At 43.1% G+C, this 16,626-nt stretch overlaps 2 protein-coding genes and 1 long non-coding RNA gene across 4 annotated transcripts; 2 read left to right on the top strand and 1 right to left on the bottom strand.

Moving 5' to 3' along the window:
* Positions 1-1,293: 1,293 nt before the first annotated feature.
* LOC127344973 (B3 domain-containing protein Os01g0905400) lies at positions 1,294-3,967 on the top strand. Of its 2 annotated transcripts, XM_051371358.2 has the most exons (6): positions 1,294-1,441; positions 1,532-1,891; positions 2,042-3,020; positions 3,091-3,255; positions 3,415-3,503; positions 3,577-3,967. In XM_051371358.2, the coding sequence occupies exons 2-6, from the start codon at positions 1,562-1,564 to the stop codon at positions 3,826-3,828; spliced, it is 1,815 nt and encodes a 604-aa protein (XP_051227318.1). In that variant the 5' UTR covers positions 1,294-1,441; positions 1,532-1,561; the 3' UTR covers positions 3,829-3,967. The 2 variants fall into 2 exon arrangements, with proteins under 2 accessions (XP_051227318.1, XP_051227317.1); XM_051371357.2 differs by having other exon boundaries at positions 1,298-1,891.
* On the bottom strand, positions 3,304-7,859 carry LOC127344976 (uncharacterized). The gene is made up of 3 exons (XR_007878372.2): positions 7,714-7,859; positions 4,553-4,692; positions 3,304-3,930 (listed from the first exon to the last, which is right to left on the bottom strand). It is a non-coding gene; the product is annotated as an uncharacterized lncRNA (long non-coding RNA).
* LOC127344975 (aquaporin PIP1-5) lies at positions 5,802-7,099 on the top strand. Its single transcript, XM_051371359.2, has 3 exons — positions 5,802-6,490; positions 6,602-6,742; positions 6,842-7,099. The coding sequence occupies exons 1-3, from the start codon at positions 5,855-5,857 to the stop codon at positions 6,935-6,937; spliced, it is 873 nt and encodes a 290-aa protein (XP_051227319.1). The 5' UTR covers positions 5,802-5,854; the 3' UTR covers positions 6,938-7,099.
* Positions 7,860-16,626: the final 8,767 nt, after the last annotated feature.

The following is a 16,626-nucleotide window of genomic DNA, read 5'->3' as shown; positions in this document are numbered from 1 at the left end:
ATAAATTCCAACATAGACTTAACTACTATTCAGTAAGCTAAAATTGGTGCATGGTAATATTGATAAACCTTATTTATCGGAAAAGAAATATTGATTCTTGTGAGGGTCAAGTACCGAAGAGCATCAACCACACATATGTACCTTGTGGACTCCTCGACGCTTGGAGATTCACCTTTTTGTGAGTAAAGCTTCTCATCATTTTTTATAAGTTGGACTCCATAAGTGCATTTTGGCATTGTCATCCATTTCTTTAGCATTATTTTCTTAGGATACAATCAATTAATGTATCATCTTTGATCTTTCGGGCTTTAGTGTCCAAGAAGAAATGAGGATCCCCAAAATATTTGAGAGTAAAATCATTATGAAGATGATCGAGAAGAGTTGTCACAACAATATTACAAGCTTGTCACAACTCATAACAAGCAAAGATATTACATTCCCTTTATGAAACATGAGAAGTAAAGTAAAGCAATTATCTTGAAATTTGACACTTAACCGAGAGAACTATGCAAGAGCGGCCTCTTTCATGCCATACAAAGCTTTGCCCATTTACGCACATGATAGTGAGACCTGATGTTCTCATACCACGTTGGTTGTTCAAGATAGATCTCCAACTAAAACACAGTGTGGACATGTTGTACGCATAAATTGGTGAAAGCACCATCCCTTTGAACCTGCAATGGCTAGCACGAAATGAATGATTGTAGCTTTGACATCACGACTAAAGGTGTCCTTATGGTCAATACCAGTGTGCCGTTCTCAACCTTCAACATTTTACCGACTTTCTACTCTTGTAGACCCATTTATAGTCAGTTATGTTTTTTTTATCTTTCTGAGGGGGGACAATGCCATGTGTCATTCTTGAGAAAAGTTGCATGTATGGCCTTCTTCTAGTTGTCATCCTTAAGGTATCAAGGCAAGTGGACACGAACTGATAACAAACTCAACAGTTTGAACTAATGCACAGCCAACATGTTCACAGAGGGCGACAAGACTTGACCGCCAGCAACGGTAAGGAGTTTTTTATCTTTATTTTTTATTTCTTATTTACCCTTTTAAAATAAGTTTTAAACATATTAAATATTATAAAAAATGGGTACCCCAGACCCAAACGGATAAGTGAAGGACACAACCTCATTTCTATCAGCGAAACGATCTAAATGAACCAAAATAGATATACTTTGTGTTCGAAATGGGTCGGCGAGATGCTCCAAGAGAAATGTTCCTCCAAGAGATGACCTGAAAAAAAAAGTTATATGATACAGAAAAACTGGCGAACTTTTTTTTCTTCTGTAAACCCAAACGAAGAGAGTACACGGAAGACTGTGCGTCCGTGCAGCTGTTTGACGAGTGACAGATCAGGAGGGATCTCAGGCATCTGGGCGAGCTGCCAACAAGGAGCAGCCAGGTCTCACTTCCCAAAGCGGCGAGGAGCATCCAGGTGGATGCATACTGTCTTTTTTTTGCGGGATTATCGAGCGAAGCACTTACCTTCTTCTCTCTTGCTGTCTTCTCGGTTCGATGGTTTCAGTTCTGAGTGCCCACCACTGATTCATCCTGCATGCATGTCGCACACATAGCAAAGGACATGGTGGATATGGTAGAGGTGATCAAGATAGAGCAAGAAGATGGCACGGCTGTGGCCGGCGCCCAGGAGGAGGGAGGTGCCGAGAAACTCGGCAGACACGAGGAGCAGATCACATCCGGGAAGGTGAAGAAGACGAGGAAGCAGAGCGTCTCCGATCAACAATGCAAGCGGGCTTGCCTGGACTGCACAAAGAGGTGCGCCCGTGTCCACGGCCGCGCCGCTTCGTCCTCCTCCGACAAGGTTCCGCCGGCGACGCCACCGTCCTTCTTCAAGGTCATGATGGGCCACTTCTCTGAAAACATGGTACGAAACTGCAGATTCTTTCCACTCACTACTGCACATGTTGGGACGAGTTCAGAACCAGATCGATGTCTACATTCTGCAATGGTGCAGAGATCCATCGGCGAAATTGACTATGTAAACTCACTGTAAATATTTGGCGCATGCATGCAGGACATACCGCCGCCATTTGCCAAGACCATCGGGGACCTGGCGGGCTCCTATGTCTACCTCGAAGACGCCTTCGGGCTCCGGTGGCGGGTGCGCCTGTGCTGCTCGCTTGACAACGGCCGCTTGTCGTTCGGGCACGCGTGGAAGAACTTCGTGCTGGACCACGCCGTGGCCGTCGGCGAGTTCCTGGTGTTCACGCACATCGCCAAGTCAGTCTTCGCCGTGCAGATCTTTGCTAAGTCGGCCTGTGAAAGACTGTATCTCTGCGAGAAGAACAAGAGGCAGAGCCGGAAGAGGAAGCCGAGGGAGAAGCCGAGCTCGATCGGCGATGGCACGGCGAAAGCGAGCAAAAGGAGCACTATGGGGAAAGATAAACGCAGTAAGAAGAAACAGCGTACTGACTGTGATCTGTTGGATGACGGTCAAGTTCAGGATGGTAAAGATCAAGAAAATGTGGCGGATGCATACACTGAATCTGAGAAATGCGAGGGGTCTAGTTTTCTGACAGGCGCGGAACTGAGCACGCCGTTGGCCATGATGAATATTGACGATGAGATCACGGATGATATATTTCTGACGGCTGATGCATACAAATTCGAAGCTGATCTCTGTAATCAAGACACAGAAGCATTTTCTGTGGAAACGGGTATGAATCATCTCGTTGTTGCCCATGGCCAAACTTCAGGTTTCAGTTTCAGTTGTGCAGAGCCGAGCTCATGGAATTGTGAATCTTCCGTGGGAGTTTGCCTTGAAAATAAAGAGATGGCCGGTCTACCAGTAACAAGTACTGATGCTGATAATGATCCAGACAACAAAGAGTCACCAGGCAACGAATTGTCAACATTTAGAGCAGACAAATCTTCTTGTGATATTGATGCACAAGTGCCTCCTAGTGAACTTGTAATCGAGACTTTCAAGAAGGATGGAGAGTATTCTTTGTCCCCACCTGGTGACAACCATAACCCAGTTGAACGAAGACAAGGTAGTATATGTTCTTAATCAAACTTGTTTTGTAGACAAGACATGTTTCCTAACTTGGGATTACTGAGCAGCCACTCGTATACACGGTGACTTTGTCCCAGAAGCTGCTTCTGCGAAGCAAGATATTGAACAACAAATGCAGGAGGATCCAGGGCATAATGCTGCAGAAATTATGCCAGGTGACACAAATCCTGGTGAACTTTCTGAACTCAAGCAAGGAGATCCTGCGCAAACTGGTAATACATGTATACTGCCAGCTCTTGGCAACACGACACAATATATCCTAGATTGGAGAGTCTTGTTCTCATTTTATTTTTTGCGAATAGAATTTTGTTCTCATTGCATGTGTACATCAACAAATGGATAACATGAAATTTCTCTCGGGTGAACAACAGGCAAAAACCTTGTCCTGAAAAGCGAGTGTCCGAAAACAAACAATAGAAAGTTCTGCGTCGCGGTGCCCCCACCAGATCAAACATGGCTGGTGAGTAGCCTTCATTACGTACACTCGTTGCAACGCAAGGGGCGGGGCAGCTAACTTGTAGTTTTTCCTTCAGGAGTTTCCTTGCCGGCTGCCAGTTCTCCCGAGAAGGAAGAAGCATGGGAGGAAGGTGCTGGTAGTTGAGGATCCATGCACGAGACACTGGCCGGTGCTGTACCTGTGCACCCCCAGCTTCAGCGGATTGGTTACAGGGTGGGCTGACGTCCATGCGGAGAACGGCCTGAATGAAGGCGACACCTGTGAGCTCGAGCTCCATGGTAGCAACTCCAACCTGGCGCTCCGTGTGCGCGTGCCCGGTTCTCAGTAGTAGCCCACTGTTGGCTTGTAAGATGGCCAGAGGTGAAAACTGATCTTGTTCTTGTAACTGTAACTGGATCCTTACTACTAGTAGACATATTTAGTCCACTGTCTGGAAGAAAAAAGGGAGGCCCTGATGTTAGCACTAATCTTGACAAAATTTGTTCATTGTTGCACACACATACATGTTACAGTTAGGATGCATACACGCTTGCTTATAGGCCCATGAAGTGGCCCGTTGTGTGCATGTAGACAGTCTTATCATAAAACGAGAAATAATCAAATATAAATCAACATAACTCTGAGAGTAAAGGTTTTACTCATAGTGCAACTTACCTAAGATCAGCATTGTTTTACTGAAGAGAAACTTGCAAGCGAGTACATCTCCAAAAATAAAGAAACTAGACAAATGCAACAAGTTATTTCGCTTTGGATCATGCTAATTATATCTCTCACATTCACCAAAGCTTTTTCAAAGAATATGAATGGTAAACTGATCCATTGCAGTGGTGACTCAGTTCACCTATCTTACTGGTTGCTACTAATGCTCAGCTAGAAATCCATGTCCAAATGTTTAACTGCAACAACAGTTGTGGAATTCCACTACCAAACTAACCGAGCAAGCATTATCAACAAAGAGGAGTGTCAATGCAGTCAGCATGGGTTTTCACCTTTTAAAAGTTTATTGCAATTACCCATGCGACGTTTTTGTCAACAAAAAGTGGGTTGCTTACCTTTAAATGTGTTGACACGAACAAGCTTCCAAACTGCAAGAAAGGGAACACATATTTTGGAAGAAATAAGATATCACAGAGCTGTCCAAGTCTTGAGTAACCATGTAATTTATATGTACTTCCAGTTCCCTGAATTGCTTCTGCACACAATTCAAACAGAGGGTGTGCCAGGATAAGTAAGCTTGCAAGATAAAATGATTAATAGGCTGTGTTTTCTGTTGATTAAAGTCATTGCAATATTCACAGGAAGGCTCCAATTGGTTAAAACTTCTTTATTCCTATCCTCCAAGTGGGAAAAATACATAAGCAAGGAGCTAGGAATGAAAGAAACAGAGTGTCATATTCACATTTTGCATGCTTTCGAAATTTAAATGGACCTAAAAGAAAGTTAAAGAAAGGAGAATCTTCGGGGAATCGTAAGAGGAGCATCAACACAAAGCAATATGCAAGAGAACAGCTACATCCAGATTAATGCAATGCACAAGCCAAAACTGACAATTTGTTAGAATAGTAATATTGGCTGAAACAAGATTACTGGATTTTTTTTGGAAAAGAGTCATTAAAGGTTTTATTATAGCGAGCGAGAAGGAAGACGAGGAAACAAACGATTGGCAGAACACAACAATATACTGTAATACTTATAAACTGCAGTTAGCTAGCTAGACGAGCTCTGGAACTGACCACTCTGTCAGTGTCTACCAACTTTAACAAAAAGGGTACCACTTGCTGCCCTCATAATACAAAATCAATTATCTTACCGTATACAAACCCTACTAATTAATTATATCATTTTTTAGGGATACTAATTAATTATACCTTAACACTTAATTATGCGTGAATAAACTACTAGCACAGCCCTAATTAACCATATCTTATCATCCTGCTAATTAACAAGAACCGACTAGACCATTCAATACCACAAGGTCCGCCACTCCATGACAGGTTGGGTGACACACCAGGAGTAAACAAACCGCAAACATTTCATAGACCACTTAATTAATAAAGAGAGCTAGTTAACATCACTATCAGCAGGTCACTAATTACCAAAACAAACCGCCCTATCATCATCATCCACTAATCAAGAAGTGGCAGCAAAAAATAACCAAGAAAGATAAGATTATCAGCAGACATCACACACACGTATACCCACAAACCATGCATAGCAGAGTAGGAGAGCGTTCATGATTGCTCACCACTATAAGAAGCAGTCCAAAGCCACTCCCCTTTCCTCATCCCTCTCACACACCCATCTCCTCCTCTCAAGCGATAAGCCAAAGCTAAGCTCAAACTCAAGCATCATAAATGGAGGGCAAGGAGGAGGATGTTCGCCTTGGCGCTAACCGCTACTCGGAGCGGCAGCCCATAGGCACGGCAGCGCAGGGCACCGATGACAAGGACTACACGGAGCCTCCCCCAGCGCCGCTCTTCGAGGCATCGGAGCTCACATCGTGGTCCTTCTACCGTGCCGGCATTGCTGAGTTCCTGGCCACCTTCCTCTTCCTCTACATCAGCGTGCTTACCGTAATGGGTGTAGTTGGCAACCCCTCAGGCTCCAAGTGTGGCACAGTGGGCATCCAGGGAATTGCCTGGAGCTTTGGGGGCATGATCTTCGTGCTGGTCTACTGCACCGCGGGCATTTCCGGCGGCCACATCAACCCTGCGGTCACCTTCGGCTTGTTCTTGGCCAGGAAGCTGTCGCTGACCAGGGCCGTGTTCTACATGGTGATGCAGTGCCTGGGAGCGATCTGTGGTGCCGGGGTTGTGAAGGGGTTCCAGACAACTCTGTACATGGGCAACGGCGGCGGTGCGAACTCGGTGGCACCGGGGTACACCAAGGGAGACGGGTTGGGGGCAGAGATTGTGGGCACCTTCGTGCTCGTGTACACCGTCTTCTCTGCCACCGATGCCAAGCGCAGCGCTAGAGACTCACACGTCCCCGTAAGTGTCGTCTGTATATAGTTCACTGTCAGCGCGCCGATCACCATTCAGTTGAATTTTACAGATGGGAGGGATGGACTGGTGAATTGATGTGGATGTAAATTTCTGCAGATCCTGGCGCCACTTCCGATCGGGTTCGCGGTGTTCCTGGTGCACCTGGCGACGATCCCCATCACCGGCACCGGCATCAACCCGGCACGGTCCCTCGGCGCTGCCATCATCTACAACAAGAAGCAGTCATGGGACGACCACGTAAGATGATGATCTCCATCCATCATGCACTACTTAGGCTTAATGATTACGATCGAGTGACTAATTAATTAATTAATCTCATTGATCTCCTGATGGCAGTGGATCTTCTGGGTTGGCCCGTTCATCGGCGCGGCGCTGGCAGCCATCTACCACGTGGTGGTGATCAGGGCCATCCCCTTCAAGAGCCGCGACTAGTCAGAATCTTATTGTTCATCATGCATAGTGTGTGGTGATGGATGCTTGTGCGTACGTGGATCATTTCGCGCACTGTAATCATCTGCCTACAATACCGTCCTGTTCGTGAGTGTGTGCGTGTCTGTCAGTGTCTTCACTGCAAAATCTGTAAATTTCAGTACATGTGTTTCCTTCTCGCCGAAAGAAAGGCAGTTCTTCAGAAAAATGTTTGCTACAAGCATGTTAGTATTCCAGGTGAAGACATGGCTATAAATTTCTTGACAATACATCACAGGTAGCACACGGCACAAGGAGAACTTACTAGTACGGCGATATGCTTCCTTGCTTAATAGCAAAGGAGGGACTGTGCTATTCTGTTGAAACTATTACTACTACACCTTTGATTTTGAAAAATTAAAAGAATGGTATTACGATGTTTCAAAGGAGCTTTCTGACTCGATGGTAGAGGTTTGCAAGTGAAGAGGGGCAATGACACCACAATTGCTGTTGCTCGGAGAATAACATAACATGTCAACCTTTTCTTCTATTTTCAGCAACATGATATACTATGTAACAATAAAACAGGGATGCTATCAGAGTTAGCTAAGCTGAAGTCAGAAACTAAGTCTTTTAAGTCAGAGACGGGACAAGTATGAGGAACCAAAAGGCAAAACTAGGAAACTTCACAAGTCAGCCTCTCCTATCTCCCCTGCCCCATCTACCGCAATGGCTACTCTCTATTCAGGGAGCAGTATGGGACTGAAGTGTAGTAGAGTTGCTGCCTCCTAGGCTCTTACCCGAGTGGCCGCCGGCGGCGCCTCCCCCGTCGTTCGTTTCTCCGAGCTTCGCTGCCGCCGGGAGGACGGAGAAGTCGCCGCATCTCTGTTTCCGTGTGGCCTGACGATTCCGTCCGCCGCGACGGAGCTGGGTGCCCCTAGGCTAGGGTTTCGGGCCGTCGAGGCCGGGCAGGAAGGCGGGTAGATGGGCTTTTGTTCTCTCCAGCATATTGGGCCCCTAGTGGGTTTTGTGCCCAAATATTTCGGAGTAACTGTACTAGTCAACTCACACATCCATTTCCATTCTCGTCGGATTTTGGGCCCAAGTATTTCGGGGTGACTGTGCCGAGTTCATGGGTTCGAAGTCCAAGCCCACCATCGTTCCACCTGCTGGCTGTGAGCCATGCCCATAAGGGCAAACCCTATACACCGACCAGGTCGGTGCGTACCGCGCACCGCACACCCCGCGCGCGGTACGGGCCGGCCCAGTTAGGTGCGGGCTTCCTCTTTTTTACGTTTTTTTTCCTTTTTTGTTTCTCCTTTTTCTGTTTCATTTTCCTGTTTTTTGTTTAATGTTTTCTGTTTTATTTTTCTTTTGTTCTTTTTTCTTTTTCGAAAATTATTAAATTTGAACGAATTTTATAATTTGAACAAATTTATAATCTTGAACTAATTTTGAAATTTTAAAAATTTATATTTGAACGAATTTTGCAATTTGAACAAATTTTTAATCTTTGAACGAATTTTGAAATTAGGACAAAATTTTAAATTTTGAACAATTTTTAAAATTTGAATAAAATTTTAATCTTGAACAAATTTTTAATCTTGAACGAATTTTGAATTTTGAACAAATTTTAAATTTCGAACAATTTTTGAAATTAATTAAAAAAACATTTTATAAAATTGTTCAAATTTAAAAAAAGTTCAGTTTCAAAAATTGTTCCAAGTTAAAAATGTTCAGAATTTAGAATTTTTTATTTCTAAAAGTATTCACATTCTTAAAAAAACAAAAAAGGAAAAAAGAAACAAAAAGGAAAATCAGTTACCTGATGCTGTTGGGCCGCGGCCCAGGAAGCCACCTCACGCCTGTAGGGGGTGTGCGGTGCTGTGCGAGCACCGCACCGCTCGGTGAATAGCACCACCCCCCATAAGCCCATTACCGTTCTCTCCTTTTGAAACTCGTCAGAATTGTCGATGAAGGATAGCTTTTCTCCACCACGAAATTTCGCTTGGGAATATTGAGGATCCAACCCGAACCGAGCCAGATTGCACCATAATTACCAGGATATCTCAGCAGTAGTCTAACATTATCACGGAAGAAAGTGGAGGTGACAAGTAGCAGCTAGCTAGCCAGTCGGCAATTGCGAGCATAAAGAGTTTCTTTGGCCGGCCCTGGCAGAGAAAGCCGGCGAGCGAGCGAGCGATCTCAGGTGAGATTTCATTCCCTCCAGTGCTGCTTGCCGGCGGCAAAAGAGGGAGTCCAGGATTTGATGCCCATTTGATGCGCTCGCGGGGTTCAAGAAGTGGTTTTTCTCTTGCCGTGGTGGAATTTTCAGTAGTCGGCCGTGGATTCTGCATGTGGAGCGGTTCGGCCTTCTGACGGATTATTAGAGTATAGCTATCAGAGCGATCGAGGAAGGACACTGTGATCTCGTGATCGATTCTGCTCAGGTGTGAAACCTAACCTAACAAGGAAAAGACAAATCCTAACTTTGGCAAACTTAGTTTATCTTTGGTTAAAGAGCTGGTACATACATTGGACGAGATCGGACGTATCGTCCAAGTATCAATGGCATTGCTTTCTGAACTATTCCCCGGCCGTGGGTGCATGCGCAATCGGGATTCAGAACTTTCTACCTCCATTACCAGTTCACGATCGTCCATTCAGAAGTTCGCTTCATCCTTAATTTCTGACGTGATTCGTACACGGAGCGATGTGCCCCTACGTGTTGGTGTCTCGAACCGGCAAATAATCGGCACTTCTCAAAAGGAACTTTGCAGATAGCAATGCAAGAGGCATCTTACACTTACAGCAGTCCAGCACCACTGGGAAAAATAAAAGGTTCAGGTTCCCTATGTCTTTCCCTGCTGATGTACATATCCGGCAAGAAATTCTGTCGCGGAATCTCCAATTTACACGCGAGTGGCTGCTATCGATCGCTGGCTCGAAACACCCGAGTAGTTTCATGTTTCTGTCACGAGTATGTACTGCAGCGGGATACCGGATTCTGCGTACGAACCAAGCTGGCTGCAGGCGGCAGATGCCAGTGACCTTCCTGTCTGCTGTGTTCATCCAGATATTAGCTCTCCGTTTATGTGTCCTCGTTTTTATTGTACGTGCAGTCCACGACTTCATGTTCTCTAGACTAGAGAATAACGCAATGAAGCATATATGAGTCTCATATTATGAGAGCATATGTTCCATCCCTGGCCCACAATGCTTGGCCCCCTAGAGCAACATACGAGGAGTGGGTTATCAACCATAAATGGAATGATGACTATAGCAATGCCTAAGTCTGATCCAAGCTGAGTTCTTTCATGCTTCAGAAAACAGAATAAGTTTTTACGCATAAAAATTCAAAAAATTAATTTCGCTAATTCTTTTCGTTCCGTCAAATCTAACATGTAGGGCCTACATGTAAAAGAAACACTGTCAAGTGAACGGAAATGAAGGATTTGGAGTTTCTGTATTCGTTTGCATTTTTTTTTTTTTTTTTGCAGGGGTTGAAGCAGTGGTAATGTGGTATGTGACCGAGCGGTAGTCTTGTAAGCAATCAAAACAATGGGGTTGTTGTATGCTATTTTTTTCAGTGGTTGTGGTACTAAAACTCTAAGCCCCAATTATTTTGGTTTGATGATATTTATCATTTTTTTTCTCATATGACAAAATGAGGTGTTTCCATGAAAACTGTAATCATATAAGGGCAGTAAATTTTGCAGGTATAGTCTTTTTTTTTCATCTTTGGCATAAGAAAATATTTAGGAAAACAAATAGGAACACACGTGCACTACAGGTGCATCGGACCGTCAAATGATTTGTGGAAGGTGGAAATAGCTCCGAGTTTAAAAGACCTTGTATGGAAAAAGGCTTCATTCAAAACCTCATGAAGATTTAGGAATAATATACATGTAAATATAGATGTGTAGTTACAAATTTTATCAACATAAGTTTTCAGTTGTGATCTATGATCTATACCAATAACTAAAAATATTTGTCTATCGTAATAGAGTTTATTTTCTCTTTTGGAGCCATGATATTATTTATTTTAAGCCTAAAACTAACATATTATTTATTAAAATACATATATTTAAAACATATCTGTGTGTATCAGGAGAAAATAGAATTGTCTAAAACTTTTAAATATTTATAGGATCTTTTAAATTCCAGGTTCCCTCCAGCCTTGGGCCAAAATTAAGCACTTCAATGCTCTCCGTCGAACTCTAAAATAGTTGCACATTATTGGAGGAGCTTGGCATAAAATTAAGGAGGAACTAAAAAATTGTAGATGATCAATTACTCAATTAGGCCGTAGTACTAGCAAAGGAGCTTCACACAAAAAAAAAAACTGAGTGGAGTGTTTTTGAAGGTTTTGCAACGATCTCACATAGGCATCTAAATGTGTAACAATTGTGTTCAATATGTGTATAGGGCTATAGTTGGACTTGGACTACGGAATGGTTATGTTTCGGAGTCAAACACTTTTGACGTGGACATAATATGAAAACGCACTGTGGGTAGCCAAAATAAACCAGTTGAAGTTGTTAGGTTACACACAAGATCCTAAGAGGACTGCTCAATGCCCTTGGCAGGGGTGGTTGTAAGTTGTAACGGCATGGCATGGTGGCCGAGATATGTCTCACGGCCTCAACGAGCTTGTCATCGATGTACTATGTTTATTTACTGCATGAGGAGGCGTGCTCGTAAGCATGTCTGAGGATGTAGGTGTTAATCGCTAAACCTCATTAACAAATATTGTGTACCATCTACTTTCTGCAATTGTCTAATTGCATATAACTCTAACATGATATGATCTGCATGCCCATAAAATTTGATTTTGAGGGACACTTTAAAATGTGTTTTCCATTATTGTTTTAAGAACCTGGCTCTATTTCTGTTTTACTCTTCGCAAATTGCTATTTAATCAACGGAATTGCAAGTTTGCAGGTGGGGCAAGGCTAGGCCTAGGCCCTGCTAGTTGCATGGCCACCACTACGCTCCACCCCCTGATTTGCACATGACATGGTCGCCAACTAGGGCATAGTTCGTGGCTTTTGTTGCCACTTTGGTAACTTTGTTGTTGCTAAAATCTTGTTTACTCCTAGTTGAAATGCATTAATTGGGCGAATCGACGTTGAGCTAATCGTGGGGGCTTTATATGCCCCCACCAATATCTAGAACTGCATATAAATCACATATATTTACAGCAAAAAAAAGCTGAATTTGCAAAGAAAAAGTACCCACTCATATTTTCCAGTCGGCAATGGTTGAGGAATTTATAAAAAAGCATGAAGGTTGCTTTCAAAAACATAAACTTAAGCATGAAGTATATTACGTGCGTCCCTGGCCGAGCTCTGGTTGGCCTACTAGGCCGAGATCGATGCTTGAGGCGACCACATGCAGCTAGCTATCTCACGAGGTGTGACTGTGGTGTCCCCTTTGCGCTCGCTCAATCGTGGATGGATATCCTCGATCGAGTAGCCTTTGCAGCCGCTGCGAGCTAGAGTGGTCTCCGCCTTGCACGATCGATTGGTCCATCATGAGCTTTGTTAGGTAGCACATAAACTTTCTCCAAATGGGAAGAGTCAGCTCGGTGTTGACATGCCATTCTGGTAGTAGCTGCAATGATGCAATAGCACCAGTCAAAGAGCGCCCTGACGCTTTGTCCCTGCCTTGCCTGCGTCCCCGTGCATGCATGCAGTGACCAAGATACAGAACACACAGGCTACATACATTCATGTGTTTCTGCATTAAGCTGAAGATGAATTTAGCTGCTGCTTTGGTTTCCCTTTCTTTGTTTTCTGCTAGCTTTGTTCGAACATTATCTCTGCAGGGTATATATGCTTTGATCGGGGACATGAACATTGCAACGGCACATACGTTCTCCACGTAGGGTACTCTACGGTCTATCATCATGTTTTTATTTCTCCTGGAGGCCGGCAGCAGTGGCATGCATGCATGACAGCGAAGCCTAAGCTAGATTTCCATATCAATGAATAGTTACGTAATAGTATGCCTAATTGCCTATTTACTTACTCATGCCAACTCAACCCCCGATCGGTATAGTAGGCAATGGCGCGATGCCAGTGCTTAATTTGTTTTCTATGACATAATGCACAAATCAGGAGAGAGATCCAGGAGCTGCTAGCTTTGTACCTAACAATGTAGTAGGAGGGAACCACTGTAGTATTAGAATATGATTCGCAAAAAAAAAAAAGTTTAAGAAGATGTGTTAGTATTGTGCACAGAGAATCTGATATTTTTCTTACTGCGACTTGGGCACTGTCAAACTGAAAGTCACTAGCTAATTGATGGCTGCACTTGCAGCTGCAAGGTTTCAGTGGAATCGTACATCAGAAAACTCAATGGACAATCTGGCGCAGAAGGCAAAAGGTCTGAATAAGGCAACTCTCCCAAACATTACCTAGCTGTCCAGTGAGGCGAGACTCATAACAATTTGACTGCCTTTTTTTCCTAGTCTCGTGTCATTAAGGAGAAGAGATTCTCTGTGCGACATCGCGCACGATAGTGAAGCCTGAGCTAGATTTCCATCGGAAAGAGCAATTAGGACCTAAGTGGATGCCTGTTTACTTAATCATGTCAACTCAACCCCGGAGTAGCCAATGTCAGGAGGTGCTTGCACTGGAATCAGGAAAGCGCGGTCCAGGAGTTTCTTTGCACCAAACCAGTTACTAGCAACCACTGGAATTTTGTAATCTGTGTGTTACTGCATTTTGGGCAGTGTCAAAGTAAGAGTTACTAGTCGACGGTTGCACCCGCACCTGCCAGGTTCAGTGGAATCGGACACCAGAAAACTCAAAGGCCAATCTTCTGCAAAAGGCAAAAAGCCCAAGAAGGCAGCTGCCTGCCTGAAACATTATCCTCCACTTCAGTGTTTGCAATTAAAGGCAGGTGAAGGGCTGCAGCCAAAATATTTCCAGGACAACCTAAGTGAGGCAAGAGTCGTAACCATTTGACTGTTTTTATTTGCTTATCTCCTGGTTCTTTGCCGATTCCTTGTCCTTTGGTCAGAGAGACAAAGTATAAGCTCTACAAGAACCAAGGAGTCAAATAGGTATGTAGCAGGACCGATCTGGCAAATTCTCGAGATGGATATATTTCTTTTTCTGGAGGTGAAAGGATATATTTTTTTAACATTTGTTCCTTCAAATACTACACCCAACTTGCCTATCCCATTGTGAGTTTCTGACTACCCAAAGGAGGCTCCAAAGTGCTGCATAATTCAAAACAATCATCTCAGTGGCACTTCAAAAGGCAGGGAGAGGGTGCAACCCATGTGAAAGTGAGTGCACTGAGAATTGATGTGCCTTTTTTCCTTGCTACTAAAATGCATCTATTGGTTGTGTATGCCATCAAGATAAGACACACAGAAAATATTTTTTTCTCCAAGCCCTTACAACGCTTTACAGAATGGTAAGGCCTAGTTAAGGACATTGTAAATTGGGTGCACTGTGCACTTTTGAGCCCCACCTTACGGGGAAGGAGTCAGATACTGTGTTGCCTTGTCATTAGAGTACCATAGTTTGGCATATCTGAACAGAAATCTCCAATGATTAAGCTCCTCGTTGGCCTCACATTGTGGGCTTGCATGCTTCCCTTGTGTCTTTCTACTAACATAGCATCCATTTCAAGTGGTGGTATTAATTCCCTTGGCAACAGAAAAGAGAAAAAGTGCTAGTATTCCAAACAGAGTCTTTTGAGTCACTACTCTACGAACATAAAAAGAAGAAGCTGAGACTTTATCCTGTTGAGAGACCAGAGCCAGACAGTTGCTGATAGTTGATTGTTACTACTGCCTTTCAGTTACACTTTCACCTAGGGGTCAACACTAGCCGGTAAATTCAGAATCTGCTTCTCTGATCAGTACACTAGTATATAATAGTACAATAATTGCCACAGAGACAACCTTATCATTGGAGGCAACAGTTTGCTAATGCAAAGAAGGCACTGGATTTTACTGTAACAGCAGGATATGTTGCTAGGTTAGGATATGGATCCTCATCTCAAGCTTATCAGGTGCACAAGCACATGCACCACCAGATAGGCAGTACTGGATATATTTTCACAAGTACTCGTCTAGGTGCCTAGAAAGGCAGCCATGCATGGGATGCTTAAACTGAACAGGTGTACCTCCTAAAGGACATCTTGTTCATAGATTAGGAAAATAGTTTTCCTTTTTCTTAAAAATATATATTAGAACATGAATATTTGTTCAAGTGTGATTTGAAATCTGAATTTTCCAAGATCATTTAACCTGAATGCTAGCCTGATTTTTCAGATAGTGGCTTTGCATTTTGATGTTTACAAAGACTATGAAATAATGGATAGATTTAGGGAATGACAAGACTTTATAATGAGCAAAATTCCATCAGAACTAGCAGTGTCGTTGCCTTGATAACGATAGTGCCATGAGGGGGTAATCACGACTTAGGGTTAGTAGCGGAACTAGACGACGGGATGCACGTGACAGTGTAACTCGGTGGTTTACCCAGTGTTACGTCCCCTTAATTGAGAATCGTTGCGTCCCGCTAGAATTCACTATAATGATGGCACAAAATACAGATCACAACGAGGTATTGTGCTGTAGTCTTGCCCTAAAGGAGTCCACTAGACCGGCTTATAAAGGCGCCAGGACCTAGAGTTCGATGGAGGTAAAGACCTAACCGATTACAAAGTCATATTCTACGTCATCAAGTATGCCGTGACTTATACTACAAAGATTCCTTCTTCCTAAACCTTATGAAATCCGTCTTGTACCTTCCTGAGTTGGTTGGGCTTCTATCTTCTAGCAAATGGGTTGTCCGGCTATACCTTGGAAGCTTTGCCACCCAAATAGGCCACCTAGGCTCGCTAGGTTAAGCCCCTGTCGTGGTATGCCTATTCGGCATAACCCCAACACTCACATGAAAACAAATATAATAGATTACTCTTGCATTTTTCTGTCAAAAGATAAATTATCATATTTTTTGAATTTTGCAGGCTCCCAATCATTAGAAAGTTCATTCTAGATAGTTTAGATTTTTTATGTATATGTGAAGATAAACATTATAAATAATTGTATTAAGATATTGGAGATTTACTTCATATGAGTTTCTCAGAAAATGGGAAGTTATTTAGTATGTGAATGATATAGAGTAAGGGCTTGGGAAAAAACTCATCATCCATTATGATCATCTATGATCCGTTAAAAACCAAAAAAATATATACAGTTCCGTGTGTCACTTTTGCAAATGAGATTAATGGTCATATGTTTCTTATAAATCATGGCAGACTTAATAACATTCCCTACATCCATGATTTATTGTGAAGGCCTCAAATATAACTAACGGATAAGGTTTGATGGGTGACTTAGTATGTAAAGTTCTCGAGATAATTTAAAAAGGTCTCGAGTGTAGAGAATTATGTACAGTAAGAACTTGGAAAATGTCTTCAACAATATGATCATCTACGATCCATGCACAAAAGACACACAGAAACATGAGATCCTTTTTCCACTTTTCAAATGAAATTAATGGTTTTCTTTTGCATGTTTAATAACAGTGCTAGTACGGTACCCATATAATTTTTTTGTATAAAACTGAGTGGCACGAAATAGAAATCCTCTTTTGAAAATGTGTCCTATCTAGTTGATTTTATATAGTTTTAGAAATTCCAGGGTATAAAAGACGGCTTTGTAGGTTAGGGTTCAAGTCAAA

Source organism: Lolium perenne, chromosome 3, assembly GCF_019359855.2.
Source record: "Lolium perenne isolate Kyuss_39 chromosome 3, Kyuss_2.0, whole genome shotgun sequence".
NCBI lineage: Eukaryota > Viridiplantae > Streptophyta > Magnoliopsida > Poales > Poaceae > Lolium > Lolium perenne.
The sequence above is the reverse complement of the archived record's forward strand: the minus strand, read 5'-3'. Positions and strand labels throughout refer to the sequence as shown.

Coding starts and splice junctions, on each gene's coding strand:
- LOC127344973 (XM_051371358.2), top strand. CDS start 1,562: ATGCATGTCGCACACATAGCAAAGGACATGGTGGATATGGTAGAGGTG. Junction 1,892..2,041: donor GCCACTTCTCTGAAAACATG/GTACGAAACTGC, acceptor GCATGCATGCAG/GACATACCGCCGCCATTTGC. Junction 3,021..3,090: donor CCCAGTTGAACGAAGACAAG/GTAGTATATGTT, acceptor ATTACTGAGCAG/CCACTCGTATACACGGTGAC.
- LOC127344975 (XM_051371359.2), top strand. CDS start 5,855: ATGGAGGGCAAGGAGGAGGATGTTCGCCTTGGCGCTAACCGCTACTCG. Junction 6,491..6,601: donor CTAGAGACTCACACGTCCCC/GTAAGTGTCGTC, acceptor AAATTTCTGCAG/ATCCTGGCGCCACTTCCGAT. Junction 6,743..6,841: donor AGCAGTCATGGGACGACCAC/GTAAGATGATGA, acceptor TCCTGATGGCAG/TGGATCTTCTGGGTTGGCCC.